Source organism: Drosophila ficusphila, unplaced genomic scaffold, assembly GCF_018152265.1.
Source record: "Drosophila ficusphila isolate 14025-0441.05 unplaced genomic scaffold, ASM1815226v1 contig_414, whole genome shotgun sequence".
In the NCBI taxonomy this organism is placed as follows: Eukaryota; Metazoa; Arthropoda; class Insecta; order Diptera; family Drosophilidae; genus Drosophila; species Drosophila ficusphila.
The window spans coordinates 18941702-18963069 of NW_025064328.1; the positions used below are offsets into that span (position 1 = coordinate 18941702).

At 49.6% G+C, this 21368-nt stretch overlaps 1 protein-coding gene across 1 annotated transcript; it reads right to left on the reverse strand.

Moving 5' to 3' along the window:
- On the reverse strand, positions 1–20051 carry LOC108094263 (protein prickle). The gene is given in 7 exon segments (XM_017194729.2): positions 1–1428; positions 1430–2497; positions 3197–3400; positions 3481–3609; positions 5383–5496; positions 7194–7767; positions 18780–20051. Coding segments are annotated over 7 exon segments (4008 nt in total). The 5' UTR covers positions 19886–20051; the 3' UTR covers positions 1–615.
- Between the last annotated feature and the right edge of the window lie 1317 nt (positions 20052–21368).

The window sequence follows — 21368 nt, forward strand, 5'->3', positions numbered from 1 at the left end:
TTACTTTCTTTGAACTTTATTCTTGTGAATGTCGTACAGTTTATCGGCTTAAGCTAGAGTTATTGTAGAGTTTCATTAGCCCAATTGCCAGCAGCAGAGTCTTGAGAAACCCTGTGCTTTTCAACTTACTTCCCTAGTTGTAAGTTTAGAGTATCCTTTAAGCCTAGTAATGCAATAAATATAGAGTGTTTGTATAAATAGGGTCATCCCTACGCTACTCGTTATCATAGAAATATGTATATAGGTTGAATCTCCTCCAACTGGCTTAACTAGGGATGTGTATTTGGAACAGTGTTGGCTCTTATTGTAGGGTCTCCTCCTCGGGAGTTGCATATGTGTGTGTGTGTGTTTGTGAGTGCATCTTAACTAGGCGCCTTAATGTCAAGTTGAACTTTACTTTGCTTTGTGATGAGGCGGTTGCCTCCGCGGCGAGGAATTGATGATCCCCGCGAGCGTTCTGGGCCACTTCGTTAGCCACGCGATGGAGTTGCATTAATAACATCTGCATCTGGATCTCTATCTGTATCTGTATCTGTATCTGAATCTGTATCTGAATCTGTATCTGCATCTGTGCATCTGGTCGCTGCTGATTGGCTGCCCCTCCGGCGGACTGCATCACGAGATGATGCAGTTCTTGTCCTTGTCGCCGCCCATCTCGCTGGGCTTCCTCTTGCGATCGTAGGCCAGTGCGTCGTTGGGCACGTAGCTCACCCTCACCCCGCCGTAGTGGCGCCTCTGCGGCAGCTGGTACATCATCATGTAGTCCTCCGAGCTGGAGGAGCTCGACGAGCAGGTGGAGCACACGTCCGACTCCTCGGACTCCTCCCTCTCCCTCTCCCGCTCGCGATCCCGTTCCCTCTCCCTTTCCCTCTGTGGTCGGCCGGGCGACTCCTGCACCAGGTTGGCTGCCTGGAGGGCAGAGGGCGGTCCTTGGTAGGAGGAGGAGAGCGGCTGGGCGGGCGCATAGGTGTCCGCCCGCGTGGTGGAGTGCGAGCGGTGGCCACTCCCACTGCGGTGGTGCGAGGAGCTGGACTTGCGGCGCCTTCGCCTGCGGGAGGAGTGGCCGTGGCCATGACGTCCTCCTCCCTCCTTGTCCTTGTCCTTGTCCCGCTCCCTATCCCTATCCCTCTCCCTCTCCCGCTCCCTCTCTCCGCCACCACCACTGGTTCCCGCTCCGTTGCCCGAGTAGCTCCTCGATCGGGGAAGTGTGTCCGGAATCCCCTCGAAGCGCACGCCCTTCTTCTTCGCTGGTTCCCCGCTCATCGGCGAGGAGGAGGAGGCGCCACTCAGGATGGACACGGGATGCGGGGGGGCGTGGCCCGCCGACTGCGTAGAGAGGGGCGTGTTCAGGGACCGCTCCCCCGCCGAGTGGGTGGGCGATCCCATCAGCTCGGGCGGCAGGGCGGTGGAGGCCACGCTGAGGTTGGGGGGTGGGCAGCTCGGGAACCTCGCCAGGGGGCGGGGGCGGCGGGTGCAGGATGTCCGCGTACTCGTGCTGCTGGAACTGCTGCGAGGAGACGGCGTGCAGCTGCGAGAGGTGCTGCAGGTGGACGGGGGGCAGCTGGCCCCCCAGCTCCGGCATGCTCGCCGTGTGCGGGTTCTCCAGGAGCTGCCGCTGCATCTGGTAGCTGTTCGAGGGCTTCGCCGGCCAGGCCGCGTCCAGGTTGGAGGACATCTCGTTGAAGTTGTACACCCCGTCGCGCTGCAGCTCCATCGGCTTCGGGAGGAAGTGCGGCTGGAAGTCGCCGGGCGAGTTCAGCGGGGAGAGGTTCTGCGAGGTGCTCGAGGCTCGTCCGCCCGAGAAGTCGGTCAGGTCGCCGGCTCCCATGTGCCCGCCCGGCTCCAGGTCCTTGACCACGCCCGCGTCTGAGTCCGAGGTGGCGTAGCTCTTTCCCTGCTCCGCCAGTCCGCCCGCCAGTCCGCCCGCCAATCCTCCAGCCGCCTCCAGCTGCTGGCTCTGCATCTGGTACATCGCCTGGTTAAAGGTCGCCTGGTGGTGCTGCTGCTGCTGCGGCGACATGGGCGGCGAGCTGGAGGCGTGGCTGCTGGGGATGCGCGCGGGGAGAGGTGCCTGCGCGTGGGTCCGCATCCGCTGGGCGGGCGGCGTGGGCGTGGGGTACATCCCGGTGCCGGAGCTGTCCGACGGCGTCGGAGGTTCGCCCTTGCTGCAGGCGATCGAGCAGTAGATCGCCCCGCGGCGCGGCAGGAACGCTCTTCCCAGGAGCGAGCAGCGGCACGTGTTGCACGAGAAGCACTCGTCCGTCGCGTGCCAGTGCTGCCCGTCGTGGCTCATCTGGCCCTGGTCCACCCCGATGGCCTCCCCGCAGTAGTCGCAGTACTCGGCGAACATCGCGTCGAAGCAGTGCAGACAGTACGGCTTGCCCTCCCGCATGATGTACCGCTGCCCGCCCAGCTGCTTGTCGCACTCGTGGCACGCGAAGTGGTTCATGTGCCACGCCCTGCCCTCCGCCTCCGTGCACTCGTCCGCCAGGATGATCTGCGGGTGGAAAAAAGGACTCCGTTAATAATAAATAACGAATGTAAGGATGATGATCCTTGATATTAAAACTCTCTTCATGTACACTCATAAAATTTTGCTAGCCACTATTAAATTGAATTAGAAATCCTTAAAAAGGGGCTTATAGGTTTTTAACTAAGCACCGCCTTTAAAAAAACAAACTTAGCTAAGGAGTCACGAAGAGCGCAGCTAATTTATGACTAAAAGATAAGTATCTGCGCAACGATAATCACTTTTCTATCGTTTAAGATACTCCTTTGAAAAAAACTATTTGGTATTGGGAGTTACTTCACAAGTAGTGCAGGTGTTTCCATTAGCAATCTTTTTAATGACTTCTATTAAATTTGTATATTTTGGCCGATAATACAGTATTTAAGTAAATGAATCATAATCAAAGCACAATGGGAAACACTTTAACTACCGTAATCACACTTGGTACACTGTCTTCTATTCTAACGATTTCAACTTTTTTCCGAGATAATGATCAAACATCGCTGTTTTGATATATTAAAAAAAAAATATCCTTAGAAATTTTAGTATCTTCTCATAAGACAGGCATTAATTCATTCAGTTTAAAAGGTCATTATGAATTCTAAACATCCTCTTAATATCACCAAAAATAGTTCCTACTTTGTCCTATCAACGTATTGGTTCGACAAGAATCGATCGACCACTCACCTCGTCGCAGGCGGAGCAGCGGGGCTTGAGGGTCTCGGCGTGGTGGCGTCCGCAGTACATCCTCCCATCGCGGTGGAAGTAGATGAGGTCCACGAGGAGCTCCCGGCAGACGCAGCAGGAGAAGCACGCCGGATGCCAGCTGGCATTTGGACCGAGTCGCGTGGCGAACACCGCGATGTCGCCCGTGGAAATCAGATCGTCGCACTGCAAGGTGGCACGAGGTTAGGTTGGTTAGGTGGTTGGTGGGAACTCGAGTGGGTGTTCGGGGGGCGGGTGGTACTTACCCCGTCGCAGGGTCGGGCACTCATCAGCTGCCGCACATTTCCACGACCCAGGGCATCGCGCTTTCGCTGCGTGGAGAAGAGCCGCAGCTCCTTGCGCTCCTCATCCGTCAGTGAGTGACAGTAACGAACCTGCAATGACAGCGGGTAACTGAAAACTGTGGCTTTTCCCCCGCCTAGCGGGTCTCGCCTGCCTTCGGGAAAAGACAGGGAAATCATATGTTCAAGTGGGGCTCGACAGCGCGAGGAACCGTGGGTTGAACCGAGCCCAAACCGAATCGCAGCCTGAAGTGATCTTTCCAAGAAGTGCGGTAGGGATGGAGAACGGGAACGAGAACGGGCGGAGATTGTTTGTCTCGGCGGCAGACAGGCCCACATCCCACAAATCCAAATCCCAGTCCAAATCCCAGAGCCGGAGAAACGCAGAGCGAACCGCAAAAGGCAAAACGGTAGCCGGTAGCCCAGGCTGCCTATCAACGCTTCTCCGCCAGCCTCCTGCTGTCCACTCCATCTGCGTCTCCATCTCGCCCCATCTCCATCTCCATCTGCATCTGCCCATCTCCGCCAGAACCACATGCAGAACCAGAACCACAACCAGAAAAAGAACTCCGCTCTGCGGTCAGCGTCTCGTTTGTGTGCTGTATGCAAATTTTTTCGGCTGCCTCCACTTATTTTTCGGTTCTCGTTTTTTCTTATTTTGAGCCGGCCTTCAATGAGTGTTCTAGTCATCGTTAGACGGACCCCAGATCTCAGTCTCCAATCCCCAAAACAGTGATGGGAAGGACAGCGTAGTAGGTTGTGGTTGTGTGACCTTTTAATACCTATTAACTAAGAATTAAATGTGATTTTCTCTATCTACCTTTTAATGTTTGGGAAAGTCTTTGAGAAACACTGTCCTTTAGGAAAAATTACTTAATTTTTTTTGATAATTTCCAAGTTTTTTGTATCAGCCATTGAGGTAAGGAATACATTCATATATACTATTTAAAGCATATATAAAGCATGTATTAAGCAAATTGTATTCTGCCCTTTTAAAGTATTTTCAAATGATTAAGGGCTGTATCCTTATGAAATTATTTATAAAGGAAAATTAAATTGCTCGTACTAGCAACATGTTTATAAAAATATTATCATAACTATAATATTTCTGAAAAACTCTTGAAATACATATTTAATTACTGCAGGCAACTAAACAAATGCAGAGAGTAAAATACTTCCTACCTATCTGGGTACAGTTTTTTAATTAAGTAAGAGACGTCATTGCCATGATATTTTTCCATAGTGTTCCAATATAAACCAATCGTTGTTAAAAAAATAATGTTTTATGTTTGTAAAAAATTTTAAGTAATCAATCTCCTTTTGGCTAACCTATTACGATTTTACCAGTGCATATATCCTGCCATGAAGTGGGTACCTTTCCCATCACTGTCCCCATCCAACGTGTCTGATAACTGGGAATCCGCTCAGCATTCCCAGTCTTTGTTTGGCTAGTTTTTGTGGTCAGCGTCTGCTCTAAATACCAAACTCGGACCGAGTCTGCACTTGTTTCTCCGATTAATTAAAGGTTACAAAACGGGAACTGGTCGGGAGGGATGCTCATGGCAGTGGCCGTGGACTCGGAAAGGAAGGTGTGTGGGAAAATCGTCGCACAATTTGACTTTGAAATGTCATAGCCCGTAATTCGAGTTGGTTTCAATCGCGATAAAGCGGCTGCCATCCGATTGCAGCTCCTCCAGCTGGGATAAATGCCGCGAAATTGACGGGCCCACGATCCCGTGGGGTTTGCAGTTTGGTTTTGGGCTTGGGTTTGGGTTTGGGGGGACCTGGTGTTTAAGGTCAGGTTCCGAGCTGGGAGGCACCCCGAATCTGATCCCAATCCCGAACCCGACTCCTCCTCGTACTTACCTCGTTATCATGCGGCGGAAGTTGGTGCAGCAATTGTCGCACTCGATACTGCTCCCCCGGACTGTTGACGTATGGCACTTTGTCGTCGGGTATTTGCGAGAAATACAAACGAACCTGCGGGAGAACGGAGCAGATGGATTCGAGTGGTAAGTACTTGCGGAATGCATAAAACAGTTAAGGAGTTAAGGAGTTGCGGTGTGGAGGGGACAGCGAGGCACAAAGGGTTAAGAGCCAGCTAAAGCACAGCGGGCAGAGATTTTTGATTTTATTACGCTGATTTCTTGGACGCTCGCGCGGCGACGGCGACGGCTCTTCCATCTGAGCCAGGTTGAAAGGTGCACAACGTGCTAAGCCAACTTTATTTGCCACGCTCGCCAAACGTTCTTTCATCGGCGGCCAAATGGGTAATGGGAAATGGAAAACGGAGAATGCCAGCTCCGCGGCGGCTGACTGACACATGGCTTATGCCGCATCAACGTAAATTGCTGCCACATGGCTGTAAATAAATTTTCAATTCTGTTTGTAAAGTCACACAGGCGAACGGGAGAAGCAAAACGAAGAAATGCCATGCTAGACATCTGATAGGACCGTCGGGATGGGATGGCTTTAACGGAAGTCAAAGAGTTGGACGCAAAACGGCAGAGGGCCCCAAAAAAATTCCGAATTTCAGTTGCAAGTTGCGAGCTGGGAGCTGGGATCTGGTCGCTTCTGCCGGCAGATTGTGAAAGATTTATTCGGCATTGTCGCATATTTTACGCGAATAATTTACGAGTTCGTTTCGTTTCGCGGCGCCTGGCAAATAATTGAAAAAAGCACGGCCGTGGCGCTTGCAGCCACAATTGAATTGGCCATTAAAGTCGAATGCGAATTGAGGCATGGCTGCCGGCCAGCAGCGGAGCCCCTTTCATTAGCGCTATCTAATTCGCCGGATAGACGACCGGACCTTCGCCTAATTGACGCGCTCCAATAGAGCCGGTCGGTGGCAGTCGACTGCAATCGCCTTTGGCCAGCGACTTCCAGCCGCATCATCTGCGACTTGAAGCCATTCTGGCCACCAGTCGCTGATTTATGGCCTCGTCGCGTGTGTTTATTTACAGCTCGCTCCGAGTGACAAAATAACGCACAATAACTCAAGTATCCCGCTTATCGCCAGCCCACAAATCTCGCCTGCCATCCCGGGTCTGCCTTTGTCACTTCGCCTTCTTCCCTGCAACTTGCTCGCTGCAGAGGACCAAGTTGGTGTGTTTATATAGGCTGGAGGATCCCACAGTACTTTAAGAGCCTGTTCCGAACTGGGACATCCAATATTACCGATCTCTCAGGCCAAAGGGTTATTATATGCAGTGCGAACACCTTTTTTTGTAAAATTAATAAGTTACTATGAAACGAAGGTTTAACCAAAATGATTTCAAGGGTGAATTTATTTAAATTTTGGCTGAAATAATGATGCCTTCTTATATTTTATGAGGTATACCTCAACTTTTTACTTCTATTAAAGTTGGTTTCAGAAATTGTGATGAAAATAAAGAAAAATTGACTTCTGTTTTCAATATTAAGGTATTCTAACAGCAGTTTGATTGACCCGTAGGTTTTTGTTCAGTTAAATCAAATATACTCTTATAACTGTCCCTAAGCATTAATTTTATATATTGTTTCACAATGTTGAAATGGAAGAATTTGATTTTGTTTGAAATGGCAAAACAGTATTATTACAGGGGTCTCCCTCCTTTTACTGGGATAATTTAGACCTCTACTATAAAAGAAGTAAGTAGGAGCAGAGGATAACAGGAATAGTCAGTTTCTGGACTCACCTGGTCGGGCCGCAGTCCGGGTGGCACCCACGTGTACTCCTCGAGGGCGCAGCCACTGTCGTCGTCCGAGTGCGACTGCCGCTGCAGGTCCATGTGCGGTCCGCCCAGGAAGGGGGCGTGTCCGGGGGCGGAGGAGGTGCCTCCGGCGGGGTGGTGGAGCAGCGAGGGCGGCGAAGGGGTGGACAGGGCCGGCGACAGCTGGTGGTGGTGGTGCGGCGGGGGCGGCAACTGGGCCGCGTTCGAGTACTTGGGGTTCGGGGAGTACGGGGGGTCCAAGGGGGCTCCTCCTCCTCCCCCGGTCGGTGGCACTCCCAATCCCGGGAGCTGTTGGTGGTGCGGCGGCAAGTACTGCTGGTGGCGCTGCAGGGGCAGCGGGGAGGTGGGCAGGATTCCGGCGGCCGTCTGGGCGGCGTAGAGGGCGCTGGCGGAGGAGCTGCTGGGCAGACCGCCGCTGCCGGCGAGGGCGGAGGCGGGGGGCGTGGCCAGGCCCTGCCCACTGGGCGAGAAGTGGCGCGGTAGCGTGGGGATCTTCTGCAGATAGGAGATCTGCGTCAGCGGAGTGCGGCTGATGGGCCTGCAAGGAGGGGGAAAAGACGGGTGGAAAACGTGACTTGGCGACCAGGCTTGACTAATCAGAATTTAATTAAAGTTTAAAATTTCATTAAAATGTTTCCCGCTTTCCGCACGTTGCAGGGTTAAAGGCCGGCGGAGGAAAAGCTAAAAAAGTGGAGAAAAAAACGCGGTAATCCCTCGCCGCAAAGCCGAATCATATTGTTAATGTAATATAAAACCGCATGGAAATCATTTTCATTGTATTCCTTTTGTAATTCGTTGGATTTATGCGGTTTTGCACTTCCTATTTGCCATCGGACAAGCTGTCAATTTTAGTTTGTTTTTCATGCGTTTTTTATTTTGACGGGTACAAAAGTGCGAGAGGGATGGGGAGGGGGGAGGTGAACGGTTTTTGCAAACGTCAAAATGAAAAATACACGCTTCACAGCACTTACACAAACAAATCGACAGCTCTGCGTTGCTTTTGTTGCTATGTTTTATTTCTGTTGTTGTTGTTGTTGCTGTCAAGCCCGCAGGGCTGTCGCCGTTGTCATTTCGCCATTTTCAGACATTGTTATCCTAGACCGGCTTGAATACCCTGCAACTCATTTGCTATGGTTCCTGCGACCAGAAGGTCTTTTGGAGAAACAAGCTAGGATAGTGAGAATAATATAACTTAGAGCACAATTGGATTGACAACTAATTAATGGTGAAGCAATGAGTGGTCATTATGATATGATCTGATATAAAAGAGTAAGGCAATTCAAGTTTAGCATAGCATCTTAATATTTTATGATTCATAATTTAAATTATTCAATGCTAAATAAATGTATTTATTTATTTATTAAAATGTTTTAATAAATAAATGTTTAATAAATATTTATATATGTATTAAAATGTTGATTAATTTAAATTGCAAATACTATATTGGTTGTCAATTTCTTTAACATGTGTACATGTACATGTTAAATTTTAAAATATTTTACAGACATGGTAAGGCTTATATTCGAAAAGCAAAAAATAATTGAGGTTTTGCGAGTAAACAACCAATTTGTTGTTTTGAAGCAAGGGATTAATTCTATTTCTCGGCCAAAAAAGTTGTCAAGCAACCAAAATCGCTGTTGTTTCAGCTCTTGAACGAGACTTGCGAACCAATTTAGGGATTTATAAAGCACTGCGGCGAAGGATTACAGTCCAGTCTCCCTACCCTTTAATCCCCTTCAATTAAAGTTTCTCCTATTTTTCGCAGCGCACCCGCTTCACTCCTTTGACATCGGGAAATGAACACGCACCATTTCATGGCAGCTCGCTGTTTGCCATATCAAAGGATAACTGTGCATTGTGCAGATACCCACACATACCCACACACTCGGGAATATATATCTCGTGTGTGAGCAGATATATCTGAGTGGGGGCGTGGGAGTGGGCGGGGCGGGGCGTGGCCCAACTGAACCGAACTGGAAATGCGAGTTCATGCGGGCGTTTTATCAAAACAATGCTGTCCGCCCTTTTGTTGTTTTAGCCAGTGGATTCTTTCTTTTCGCCACATCCACATCCACATCCAGCCACATCCCGATTTAACATTTTCCAATTCCATTTCTAGTTCACCAGCAGTGGAGGAGTGGAGCCAGTGGGGCTGGGACCCTCTGACGTGTCAATAGATGGCCGAGTGCCATGTGCCAAGCGGTTCCTGCGGTTTGCCGGCAAATTAATTGCACAGATTGCGACTTTCAATAGGGAATAAGCCCGAAAAAACTGTTTGACATTTGAATTTTGAGCTGCAAATGCAGGAATGCGTGGTGCAACTGTAATGGAGTTGCACTCCGATTTATTTCTGTTCGGCAAGGGGAATTTGAGTAAATGAGAATGCGAATGCGAATTCGAATCTGAATCCGAGTCCAAATCCAAATCCCAAGGCATGCACGTGCAACGTGTCGCAGCTGGGGAGCCGAATCAGCCGCTTTCAAACTCAAATTACCAGTTCCCGACTCGGGGTTCCACCACCAACTGAAACTGTGCCTAAACTCTATAAATTCGCCTGGGAGCCTGCGGGTCTGCCGGCGAGTTTATTGTGCGACCTGCATTTCATCGTGGCCCTCTTTTTCCCGCCGGCACCGGCGCAAATTTATTGTTGACTGCAGCGAATTGCGTGAAATTGGCAAAGCAATTGTGGCAAGTTTCAATTTGGCACAGGTCTATGAAGTCATTAAGGCGGCAGAACAAAATGGAAAGTGCAGCGGCGAGTTTTCCGGCGAGTGTGCGTGCTGCCGATGTTGCTGGAGTTGCTGGAGTTGCGCAACATTGTTGGCCCGGCAGCATTGGCAGCAACAGGAGTGCAACACTGGCAACATTGGCAACAGGAGCGGCAGAGGCGGCAGAAGCGGCAGAGAGTGCAATAAGTGCAGAAGTAAGCCCGCCGGTTTCGGCCTGGCCGGCAGCTGTTGACGCTATTTGCATTGATCGACGGCGGAGGGCTCCGTCTCAATTACTTTGGCAGTCGTTGACCCAGAGAACTGGTTTGGCCCGTCTAGGCCCTCTGGAAAACTAGTTCACAGCCAGAGCGCTTGGCTGTTGCCAGTCGCCAGTTGGCCCATTGAGGGATCGGAGCTGAGGAGTCGGAGCCGGGCTGCAGCTGCGCCTCCTCCGGGTCTCCGGAGAAGCTTGGGAGATGTGCGGCAAGTGCCTATATTTAGCCCCGTCTGCGCTTATCTGGCAGCCAGATGAATGATCATTATGCGGCGGCCGCGTTGACAAATTGCCACAGAGCTTGAGCGATGAGCGACGGCTCAATGCGCGGCTAAAGACAGTTTAGCGGACGGCCGAAAAGGGGACGCGGAGCCAATCTGGGCCCCCAATCGCCGAACACAATGGCCAAAAGGTTAGCCCCAAATCACTTTGGCACTTTGTGTGCGGTTTTCTCAAGTCATTTGTGTGATTTGGGTTAATGTCGGAAGAGCAGCCGAAAAGCAATCGTGTAGGTATTATGTACCCGCTGATACCTTATGTATCCGGAGCGAAAGTTACACCAGGGAGCCCGCTGCGAAAATGTCTGTTTCAGCATACCCTTACACTGAAAGAAAAGTTATTGGAACAGCACAAAAGTAAGGTACGGGTCCTTATTTGCAGCATTTCTTGTTTTCACACGTAATTTTGCAAAATTTTAATGAACACAGAGAATTTACTAAGGTTATTTTTACTGCTATTGCTGTCTTTCAAAAATAAATAGCTTAATAGTACATACTTAATTATAATTCTTTTTTATTTTCAGTTAATTTTCTTAAATTTTATGTTAAATGCCATATTGGCAGTGAATAGATTTAGCACAGAAAGCAATACAAGTTTGTACTCAACAATTAACTACTTTAATACTCAATTTTGACTTAACTCATAGTAAATTGTATAAATTTCTTTGTTGAAATGCTTTCCAAATAATCTGATATAATTATCGGAATATACAAGGCTTGCTGCTCTATTTCTGCAAGTGTAAGGATGGCTTATATGGCCTCTTGTGAGTTCAGGGACAGGTGTCGCACCATAAAGACTTGTTTGCTCTTAGTTTTACGACGTCGCTCAGCTGGACAGCAATTATGTGGCAGGACTGGCACATCCCCAACCCTCCGTCGTCCTGCCCCCGTACATCCTTTTATTGTTTTACTATCCCTGACAGAGCGGCAACAAAAACAGCAACGAAACTTTATTAAAAAGCTTCGCCAGACCCGTGCTCGGTGCGATTGTCATAAACGATTTTTGAATTGTCCATAAAAATCGCTGGCAGGGAGAAAGGAGCGGTGGAAAAGCTCGTAAAGTTTATATGGTGGAGAATGTCGATGTTCTGTTTCCCCAGCCAGAACCACTCGGCATTTTCCAGGGGAGCAGCCCAGCCAGTTGCACACAGCCAACACGTTTTGTTCTGTCTGCCTTGTCAACATGACATTTGCCGTGTTGACATTTTTATTGACTTTGGCAGGCAGCAGGCCATCGCGTTTTTTCTTTCTCTGCTCTCGCCCAGCCAGAAAGTTGATTAAGAATGCCAGTCTGGCGAACGCTTCCCACCTGCGTGTGGTCCTCGGCCAGGTGCGTTTATTACGCATACGCCAAGTGGCACTAATTGCCGCTCCCGAAGGCCGCGACTGTACCGAGCTTGATGTCGCTAATTTGCTGGCTCAATTGGCCCGTTTAGAAAGTCTCACAATGGCGCGGGATCTGCGTTCCACTCATCTGTGGGCCAGAGCCAAACCAATTAAAGTTCGGGCGGTTCGACCGAGTGCGCTTTGCCACTCATTGCAGGCGGCAGAAGGCAAAAAGCTGCTGCCACATGTACTTAGGCCGCTCTTCTTTGTTTCTGGGCCCCTCCTCTGCTAACGGGCAGGAAAATTGTTTCCCGAGCGTGCAAATTTTCACAGCTGCAAACAGCAACTTTAACAGCAACAACAACAACAACAGGCACAGAAGACGGCAGCAAGTATGCCAGCAATTTGTGTGCTAAGCGGCAGACATTGGCCATCTTCGCTGGGAGAAAAAAGAGACCGCGCAGCTCTTCGCTGGAAAAGAGCCAACATGAGAAGCACCAGCAGCACTGGCAACTCAGGCAACACCATCCACGATCAGGTTTGGGCCAGAACCCCGCTTTCGTAATGGCTGCAAGAGAAATTGCATCATCAATGCAAATTCGGCGCGCTGAAGGCGGTGATGGGAGAAGTTCCAATTTGTTTTCAGCGTAATTGATTCAAGGCATTATTTTTATTCGAGCAACCGCCAATTAATTGCGAACTTTGTGGCAAATACATCAAAGCGTAAGCTGCTGTAGAACGCGTGTGGTGTTCTGGGTCGCCCACCAGGTAGTAGTAGTACTCCTGGTTCCCTCTCCCCGATCCCTTGGCCCGATCTGCAGAGCCGATCCAGTGCCATAACCATATATCCGCGGCTGTGTGTGTTCCAGTCGGCGGGGCCCACGGCATTCATCCGGAGAGGCTGCTTCTGCGGTCGTTGTCTTTGGTCTATGAACTTGTTTTCTGCCTGCCCCTTCGCCTAACCCCTTCGTCTTGTGCCTTTTTAATTGAAGCCGTGTCTTTGGCTGTGTTTCCTCTCTTGCTGGCTCTTTCTGGCTGCCCCATGCTTTTTGTTCCCTGTCGTCTCTGGGTTTTTCTACGACTTTTTTGATGCTTCGATTTTTATACATTAAGGCTGCCTTTATTGCCGGAGTGATTATGCTCAATTTTGTTTTTGACCATAATTACATTTCGTTCTCCTCGGGATCCGGCCTCCGTTAGACTGCGAAGACTTGGGCTGACTCCGCTGACTGGGTTTTCATGATGATTCGGTAAACAAATTGGCATTGATTGATTTTCATTCCGCGCTGTGCAAACACGCCGAGTGGAGGAAATCACGCTTCGAGTGTCGGCAGACCTCGTTGAGGTCGCTCTCTGTCCGAGAAGGTCAGTTTTTTGATGGGCCAAGTCCGATGGGGCCGATCTACTACAGACTAAGTGAGATTTCCACTTGAGCGGTGCCCGGAAATCGGAGCGATCCGAGCGGCGGGGCATAAATCAAGGCTTATCCACGGCCAACAAAACTGCATTCAGGCCGTAATTATTAATGACACATTCGGATGCTAAAACATGTCGGCATCGAGCTCCACCAGCCAAATCTGATTTGATTTATGTGGCTTGCATCGCAACAAAACTGTTCACAAATTAACCGTAATAAAGCAAAACTTCAAAGTTGCTGCTGCTGCAGTTGTTGCTGCTGCAGTTGCTGCTGCTGCTGCATGTTGGCTTATTTTGATTTATGGCCAACTAAAATTGGAATCTAATTTCTTGGCCATTAACAAAACCAGCAGCAAAGAAATTGTGTTCGTCTGCCTACGCAGAGAGAGCCAGTTGGCCGGCCAACAAGCCGAGTTAGCGGAGTTCTTGGGCCTTGGCCAGAAAGCCTGCCAGTCGATGGGGAATTGGTTCTGACTCTAAAAGGAACTGCAGTCGGAGATTGCTTTCGGCAGGAGTAAATCAATCCTGGTATCTCCGGCACTGCCGGAGCTGTAAGCTGTAATTGCTTCATTACGATGAGTTATGTATTAACAAAGTGATCGGATCAAAGAGTGATATTTATGGAAAGGTTTCGTGGAGGCGAAATAAAAGGTTTTCAGGTGGAGGAAACTATTAGACTGAGCTTAGAATTCAATATGAAGAAAGAAATAGATATGTTAATAAGTGCATTTATTGTAGGTATAATAAATAGATGCAAATCAATGACTCCTTCTTCCCAGCAGGGTATCCAATCCACCGACTTGTGGCAAGCGACTCTTCCTCTGATTTGCCTCGTTGTTCGACAAAAAGTTAAAACGGTAAACTGCACTTTTGCACTAACTGTTCTCGGAGGCTCGTTGACAACCTGGCAACAGCGATGCGGCCAACGGGCGACATGGCAGAAATAATTAGCTGCTAATTGCGTTTTATGAGACGCCCTGACAGAGAAATGATGCGGCACATTCAAGCTGCAGGTTGCAGCCCGCTGGCTTAATGGCCGCAAAAAGTTAATACCGCCGATTTGTCATCCGACCGACTTGCGGCGATGCGGCAGATTAGCATGTACATATAGTTCTCGTAAGAGCGGTTAAATTGTCAAGCCTTCTACGCCTTCTGCGCCATCTAAGCCCCATCCAAACAATGATAATTCGGTCCCCTTATCGCGGTTACTGGATCGCTGCAAACCCGCTTGGGGCAAGTTCAAGAGCTAACGAGGCAGGAATGCAAAGAGTGTTAATGCAGGCGGAATCTTGCCACTCTGCTGCGACGCAACTACGTTGCAAGTTGCCAGTTGCAAGTTGCTGCTGGCTGGTGGCTGGCGGCTGGTTGCAACCTGCTGCTGTGGTCGCTGGCTGTCCAGTGGCATGCAGGCAATTTAAATGCAAAAAGTGAAGCTGTCAATAAAAATTACGCGACTGCCTCTCCGCTGCACTCAATTGCGCTGCCCCCTCGTCCCCCTGAGCTATTAATTTATTGCCTTGCGTGTCTGTGTGAGTGCGTTAAATGTTTTATTAATTAGTTGCCACGGGCGGGGAATTCCAGGCGGTGCTGCGGCGGAGGAATTTCCCGGGCGTAAGTGTGTGTGTCTTGATCTGTCAGTCAAGTGTCAACTTTTGGCTAAACCAATCCCAATCTCGAAAATCCCTTCAGAGCAACGCACTTGTTTTGACGCACCACTCAGGTATCTATATTTGATCCGCAGCGAATCGCTTTGATGTGGGCGCAGACAAGTCATGGGGGCCACGAAACCAAACCGATTTCAATTTCAGTCGCTTTGACAGCGGCTTAAGCGGCTTGAGAAACGAGCCAGCAAAATGTCGAAGGGGGTGACCCCCTGCCACTCACTACCTTTCCCAAGACACAATTAATATGCGACGCAGTTCTGCCGGCCGTAAATGCGTATAAACATGGCCTAAGCACCGCACCCCGCACCCCGCCCACCGACCGACCGCCCCCCACTTTGGGGCAATTAGCATGGCTAACATGAGCGGAGACGCTTAATGGCCTTGCTTTATTTTCACATTACCGAGGAGCTGTGCAGAAACAAAACGCAAAACACAAACTCGGAACAAAAATGACGAAAACAATCATATTTTATCGCCGTGCATAAATAAATCACGAGAGCCGAGCGCTGTTGTTGTCGCTGTTGTCTCGCACTTTCTGGCGCCGTCTAAAAAGCCAAGTTGAAACGCCTCACCTCGCGGAGCAGAGCCAGTTGGCCAATTGTCTGGGCCAAGTCATGCAAGCTGCCGCCGCCATCAGCGTCGCTTTGGCTGCACTTTGCTGTTGCAATTAAGTTGCATCTGCAACACGGCCAGCGCGGCAGCCACGCCCCCGAAAGCACGGCGCATTTGTCAGGGGCGGAGGCATTTGCAATTCGCAGGCGAGTGCCCCTAATGGCTTTGTTAATTAAAACCGAAATCAATATAAATGGCCGCGGGAGATGGCAAGTGGTTGCACTCGAACTTGATGAAGATAAAACATGGGAAAGCGCAAATAAAAGTATCGAGTCAAGATTTGTCTTATCTAATTAAAAACTTCATAACTCGGACAAGTAGTTCACAACTACTATTCGAAAACTATTTGCAGCCAATTCATATGCGAAACCAAGGCAATAAAATAACAGCTCTACTAAAATAAATACAATAACAACAAAATACTATGGGGATACAAATCTGGAGATGGTTTAACTTCTTTTTTACAAGGGAAATAATTTAGGATAGGGAGAGTTTTGCTGGAGAAAAATTCAAATGTTGCACTATAGAGTATTTTTAAAAATTTAAACCTAAGTTCCATATAAAGGAATTGTTGCCATCCCTGAAACCCGATTTGCCTGCAACAAACTGCTTCCTGCGCAGCCCATAAAAATTGAGTATGACCGCGGAGACACAAGGATGGATGGCTGTAAAGCATCTTTCCCAAGTAAATTCTCATCCGTCAGATTTGTTTTTTGCTCATTTCGACAGCCGAACAAGTCGTAAACGCGACTCCACCCCAACCCGTCGCCCGATGTGGCAAAGTGGGGACACTGGCTGTGACGAGGATCCCGGTTAAGCTGCCCAGATTTATGCGGCACTCGATGGCTGTTAAGATTGAATTGAATGCTTAGACACGATCCGAACACAAGTTAATTGCCTGCGCAGAATGTGAGCAAACCAGAAGCCATTCAGCTGGACGGAGTTGGAGAAATTATTGCACTGCAATTTTTTAATATCTTCATTAAGCGCTCTGGGGCTTAGGCAATTAAAAGGCCAGACGAAACCAGATTCGGAATCCGGGGTTTTGCATAGATCTGGAAACAAATGCGAGTGCGGTGGGACTCGCATCGATGTCAGACGTTGGGCTTCTGGGCGAGAATCGGGATTTGAGAAGTGAGAATCGAGAATGGAAAACTGAGAATCGAGAAGCCAGAATGGAGAATCGGGAATGGGGAATGAAGAATCGCGTGTGGCTACCGGATTGCAGACGGATCGGGTTGAAGCTGTGTCAGAGGCACATCAAAACGGCGTCTGTTATTATTATTAATTATGCTTTGATTGCCTTCTGGCTGGAACCGCTTGAAATCGCTGGCGGTTCCTGTTAGCAGGCCGTTTGGCAATGCAGCAGCTCCCGAGCGAAGTGCTCTCTAATTTGAGGTTGCCAAAGCTGATCATCGTCGTCGCCATCGCCATCGCCGTCGCCATGATGAGCTGGGCCGGCAGCTAATTGAGTTGTGGGCTCTTGCCCCACTCCGTTTCACAAGCGCAGAGTTCGTTGCCTAAGTCTTTTGTTTTCTCCGCAGCCCTGCATACTAAATCAAAGCCCCAAATGTCCATGGAAATATATGCCAATATTGTTTTCCACCCCGCCCCGCCCCCCAGAACGAAAAGGAGGAAATGTCATGCGGCCGAGGGAAAACAATCGCCGGCCATATTTCATAAGCTGCGTGGCTGCCATCCGCAAAACACAATAACTTAGTCTTAGGGCCCTAGCCCGATATTTGCATGGCATTATGCAAAATCATGACATGAAAGCGGAGCTCGCCGGAGCAGAGCGCTGCAATTGCGCCAGCTTTCGGCTCGCCTTTCCATCCTCCCCAGCTCTCTCTTACTATATCTGCAACCGATCTGCCGATCCGCCGACCCGCCGACCCGCCGATCTGCCGCTCTGTCGATCCGCCCAAAGAGCCGCACAAAGGCCCCTGGTAAATCACACTTTGGCAGTTGTCGTTTCTGCGCCGCCGGCCAAGAGGCACCGCGTCGTATGCGTAACCCGAGAATGGCCGCGTAAGTGGAGACCTCGCTCCCGTCGCCGATCTGAGTGATGCGTACGACCAGGGGAGCCAGGCAGCCAGGCAGCCAAGCAGCCAAGGAGCAAGGGGAGCGGAGTGGGAGGGGATCGCCGCACCAGAGTGCAACGCAGCGCATCGAAACCAGACAGGCGAAAAGATGCACACTGGGGCAAAGTAGTTGCGAAAAGAAAACAATGTTGCAAGATGGGGAAGATTTTATAATCATGTTTTTTAACAAAAATAAATTTGAGATAAATCCTTTCGGGTTCTTCAGTTAGATGGTTTCACCCTTGACTAGTGTTAATCAATAATATGGAGATTATTAATGACTGTAGATGGTTTTTAAAATGTCAAGAAATCCAATTTTTTGATTTTAAGGTATCACAGTATAGCAAATGTTATAAAGATTCTGTGACCTCGCCAAATGATTGAACTTCACCGTATAAGGAATCAGTCTTATTATCACAATTAAAGAATTTAAAATACAAAAAAGTTTGGTTACAATAAGTTACAATAAGATTATCATATGATCGGTATTTTAAAGGCTTCCAAGTTGACATTCAAAAAAATATAATTTTTCCCTTAGTAACTCAGTGGCAAAGATAAATGAAACTTAAAGTCACACAAACATATAAAACCACAAAACAAAAATGGTTAGGATCTGTCATTCAAAATATCACTTCCATGTGAGTTTTGTATGTAATATATTGAATTTTAAAATCAATACAATGTGATATACTATTTGAGGTAAGCAACAATTTCTCAATCTATTTCTCAATCAGATTCTTTGTTAACGAGAGCTAACATTGGTGATTTGATCGAATGACTCCAAAGTAGTAAAACATGCCCACTTTCTTCGCTCTGAAGCTCACCACTGTTCCCGGGTTTCAGTTTCAGGCTGAAAAGACAAGAACAAGTTGCCGAGTGGCTGACGTTGCGCAGTTTGTTGCGTGTATTGTGCGGCTCGTCTCGGTCGCAGAACACGCAACGTGTGTTCATTGACTCCTGGCTGGGCCACGTCTTGCGCAACAACTTGCTGCCGCAGCTCCTCCAGAGCTCCCATCTCCCATCTCCCGACTCCCGACTCCCGGTAATCAATCACTGCGCCAACAGAACTTATGCATTTAAATTGTCAGCAGAAAGGGGCAGCAGCAGCAGCAGAAGCAGAAGCAGAAGCTTCTGGCTGCCAAGGGCCGCCAAATTGCATCTGACAAATGGGCTGGCTGGAAGGTTACTCACTCATTTGCCTCCTGCTGGGCGGCTCCTGTGGCCGCCGCTTCCGGTGCGGCGCTCGCGTCCAGTTCGTTGAAAGTGAAACTGATATCGTGGGCATCCTTAAACGGCTTCATGCTGCGCGGTAAGCTGCGGTGCCGCTGGCTCAGGTTCAGGAACTGCAGATCGCCGGCGGTCAGGGGTTGCATTGCTTGCAGGGGCACTTGTGGGGATGCGGTGGGCAGCTCCTTCGCCTGCGTCGTCCTGTTCGCCGGCGGAGGGGGAAGTGGCGGCACAGGACGCGGCTGCTTCTGCTTGGGCGGCAGGGCGGGCTTGGGTGCTTCCTGCTGCGGCGGCGGCTCCTCCTCCTCCTGCTCGATGATCTCCAGGACCTGGGCGGTGGCCTCCTCCTGCTCCTGGCCGTAGAACTTGGCCATGTTCTCGGTGGCGTCTAGAGAGCTGTACCGCTTGCCCCTTACCACCAGGTCACCCAAATGGTCGGCGTCGATCCCGAAGAGGAAGGGATCGTCGAGGACGGTCACCCTGGCGTTCCGCTGGGTCACCTCAACGGACTCATTGGCAGTGGCGGTGGGGATCTGCTTCCCCGACTTCTCCCCGCGGACGTGGGCTCGCAGGGATCGCAGGAGCTTCTTGCTCCGTCGCGGGGAGGAGGAGAGCGGGAAGAGGGTCCTCCCGCCGCCCTTCGAAGTGCCCGCAGAGTCTCCCAGATCGATGCCATCGTCCGCGTCCTCGACGGCATCTAATTGCCCGGCGATAAGATCGCAGTCCACGGTGTCGTACTCCCGATCGCGGCCATTGTCGTTGTTGTTGCCGTTGCCGTTGTCGTTGTCCTGATCCTGATTAGCGTCCGCCAGCCGCTTGGCCGCCGCCTTGCTATAGAGCTGTCGATAATACTTCTGCTGGTCGCCGTACAGAAAGCAGACGCGCCACCATTGTTTGCATGCCAGCAAATTGGCGGTACGTGGCACCATCGCCGGCTCCATGTTGCCGGTGGCAGTAACAGTTGCCGCAGCAGCAGAGGCCACAGAAGCAGTAGGATCTGCTCCCCCTCCTCCTCCTCCTGCTCCTGGTGCTCCAGGTGCTCCTGCTCCTCCGGCTGACAGGCTGCTCATGTTGCTTATTATTATTGTTCTTGGCCCGTAATTATTTTTCAGAGCTCGCTGCCTTCTCTTGTTAGCAGTGACATTCTGGCCTTGTAGCTGCTTTTTTGGCCCCTTTTGTTCCTTCGGCTTATTGAGTGCAGCAGTAAATTCAGCTTCGCTGGGAATTTTAATTACTTGTTTGCGGGTTTTTCATTTTGCGCACTTTTCCCGAAATTGTATTTGGTTCTTCTTTAAGGTTTTTCCTCCTGCAACTTTATGGGTTGTGGGTGGTTTTTCACTGAACTTCTACGGTTTTTATCCTTTTATTTCGTTGGCTTAGAAACGTTTAAAAACTGTGGTAAAGGTATGCAGCTGTTATATTACGCGGAACTTGATTTGTTTGTTTGTTATTTATAAAAACCAGTTGTGTAAAGTTGGGTTGCATTCAGTAGTTGACTTTCGAAAACCATTTTTTTCAGCTTAAACACTTTCTATAGAGCATGGTTCTAAGTAGAATCTTTATTAGCACATATTTTTCCTTCTCAACGACTTAAAATACATAATTTGTTTGTGGTTTCCACTTCATTCGATACAGATACAGATACAGATACAGATACAAATACAGATACGCAGCCCGAGGAAAACCCAACTTTCTCGACTGGAAATCGGAGACTCAACAAAGGCCAGCATCTTGATCGATTGCCTGTAATTTACTTTCCAACCAGATGAAAACCGCCGGGCATAAATCTAACACTTTCCCCCAACCGCACACGGAAGCTGCCTGCCGCAAGAGGAAACCTAATCAAATTTGTGTAGACACTGGAAATTGGCAGGTTGAGCCCTTAATGGCGATGGGATTGGATGTAAGGCAAATAGCGAAGCGTACACGCTTACCACTGCTAATGGCCGAAGGCAGAGATGATGATGGCAGCCAACGGACATCGGACATTGGACCATCATGGATCGGGAATCGGGAATCGGGAATCGGGGATAAGACAGGGTACATAAGACATCGACCATCGGGCATCGGGCATCGGGCATCGGGCATCGAGCCGATTAGTCACGCCTCTAATAAAGACGGCAGACACGTAGAGGCGGCAGGTATCGGCGGAAAATGTGGAAAACAGCGCTGCTAAGTGCGAGGCCAGTGCGGTTTCCACCGCTGCGATGCCCTTGTCAGATAATAATAACTTCATCTCCGTCTTCATCATCATCAGCGACGATGACTGCCGCAGCTGCCACAGAGTGGTAGCCAAATGCCTTGGCAGCACTGCAATTGCGGCTTACCATCATCCAGTCGTCCGAGCACGTAGCACATGTATCCTGAGTGTGTTTGCCCACCTCAGTCTCCTCTTTGGATATCTGAGCATCTGGGTATCCGAGTATCCGAGCATCTGGGCATCCCAGAGTGCATTAAGCTGCTTTTAGCCCACTGCTCGCAGACCGCCTTAATGGAGTCGACAAAAAGCGGGCTCTTGGCTCGTATTTATGAGATCAATGCCGGGGAAAGGCT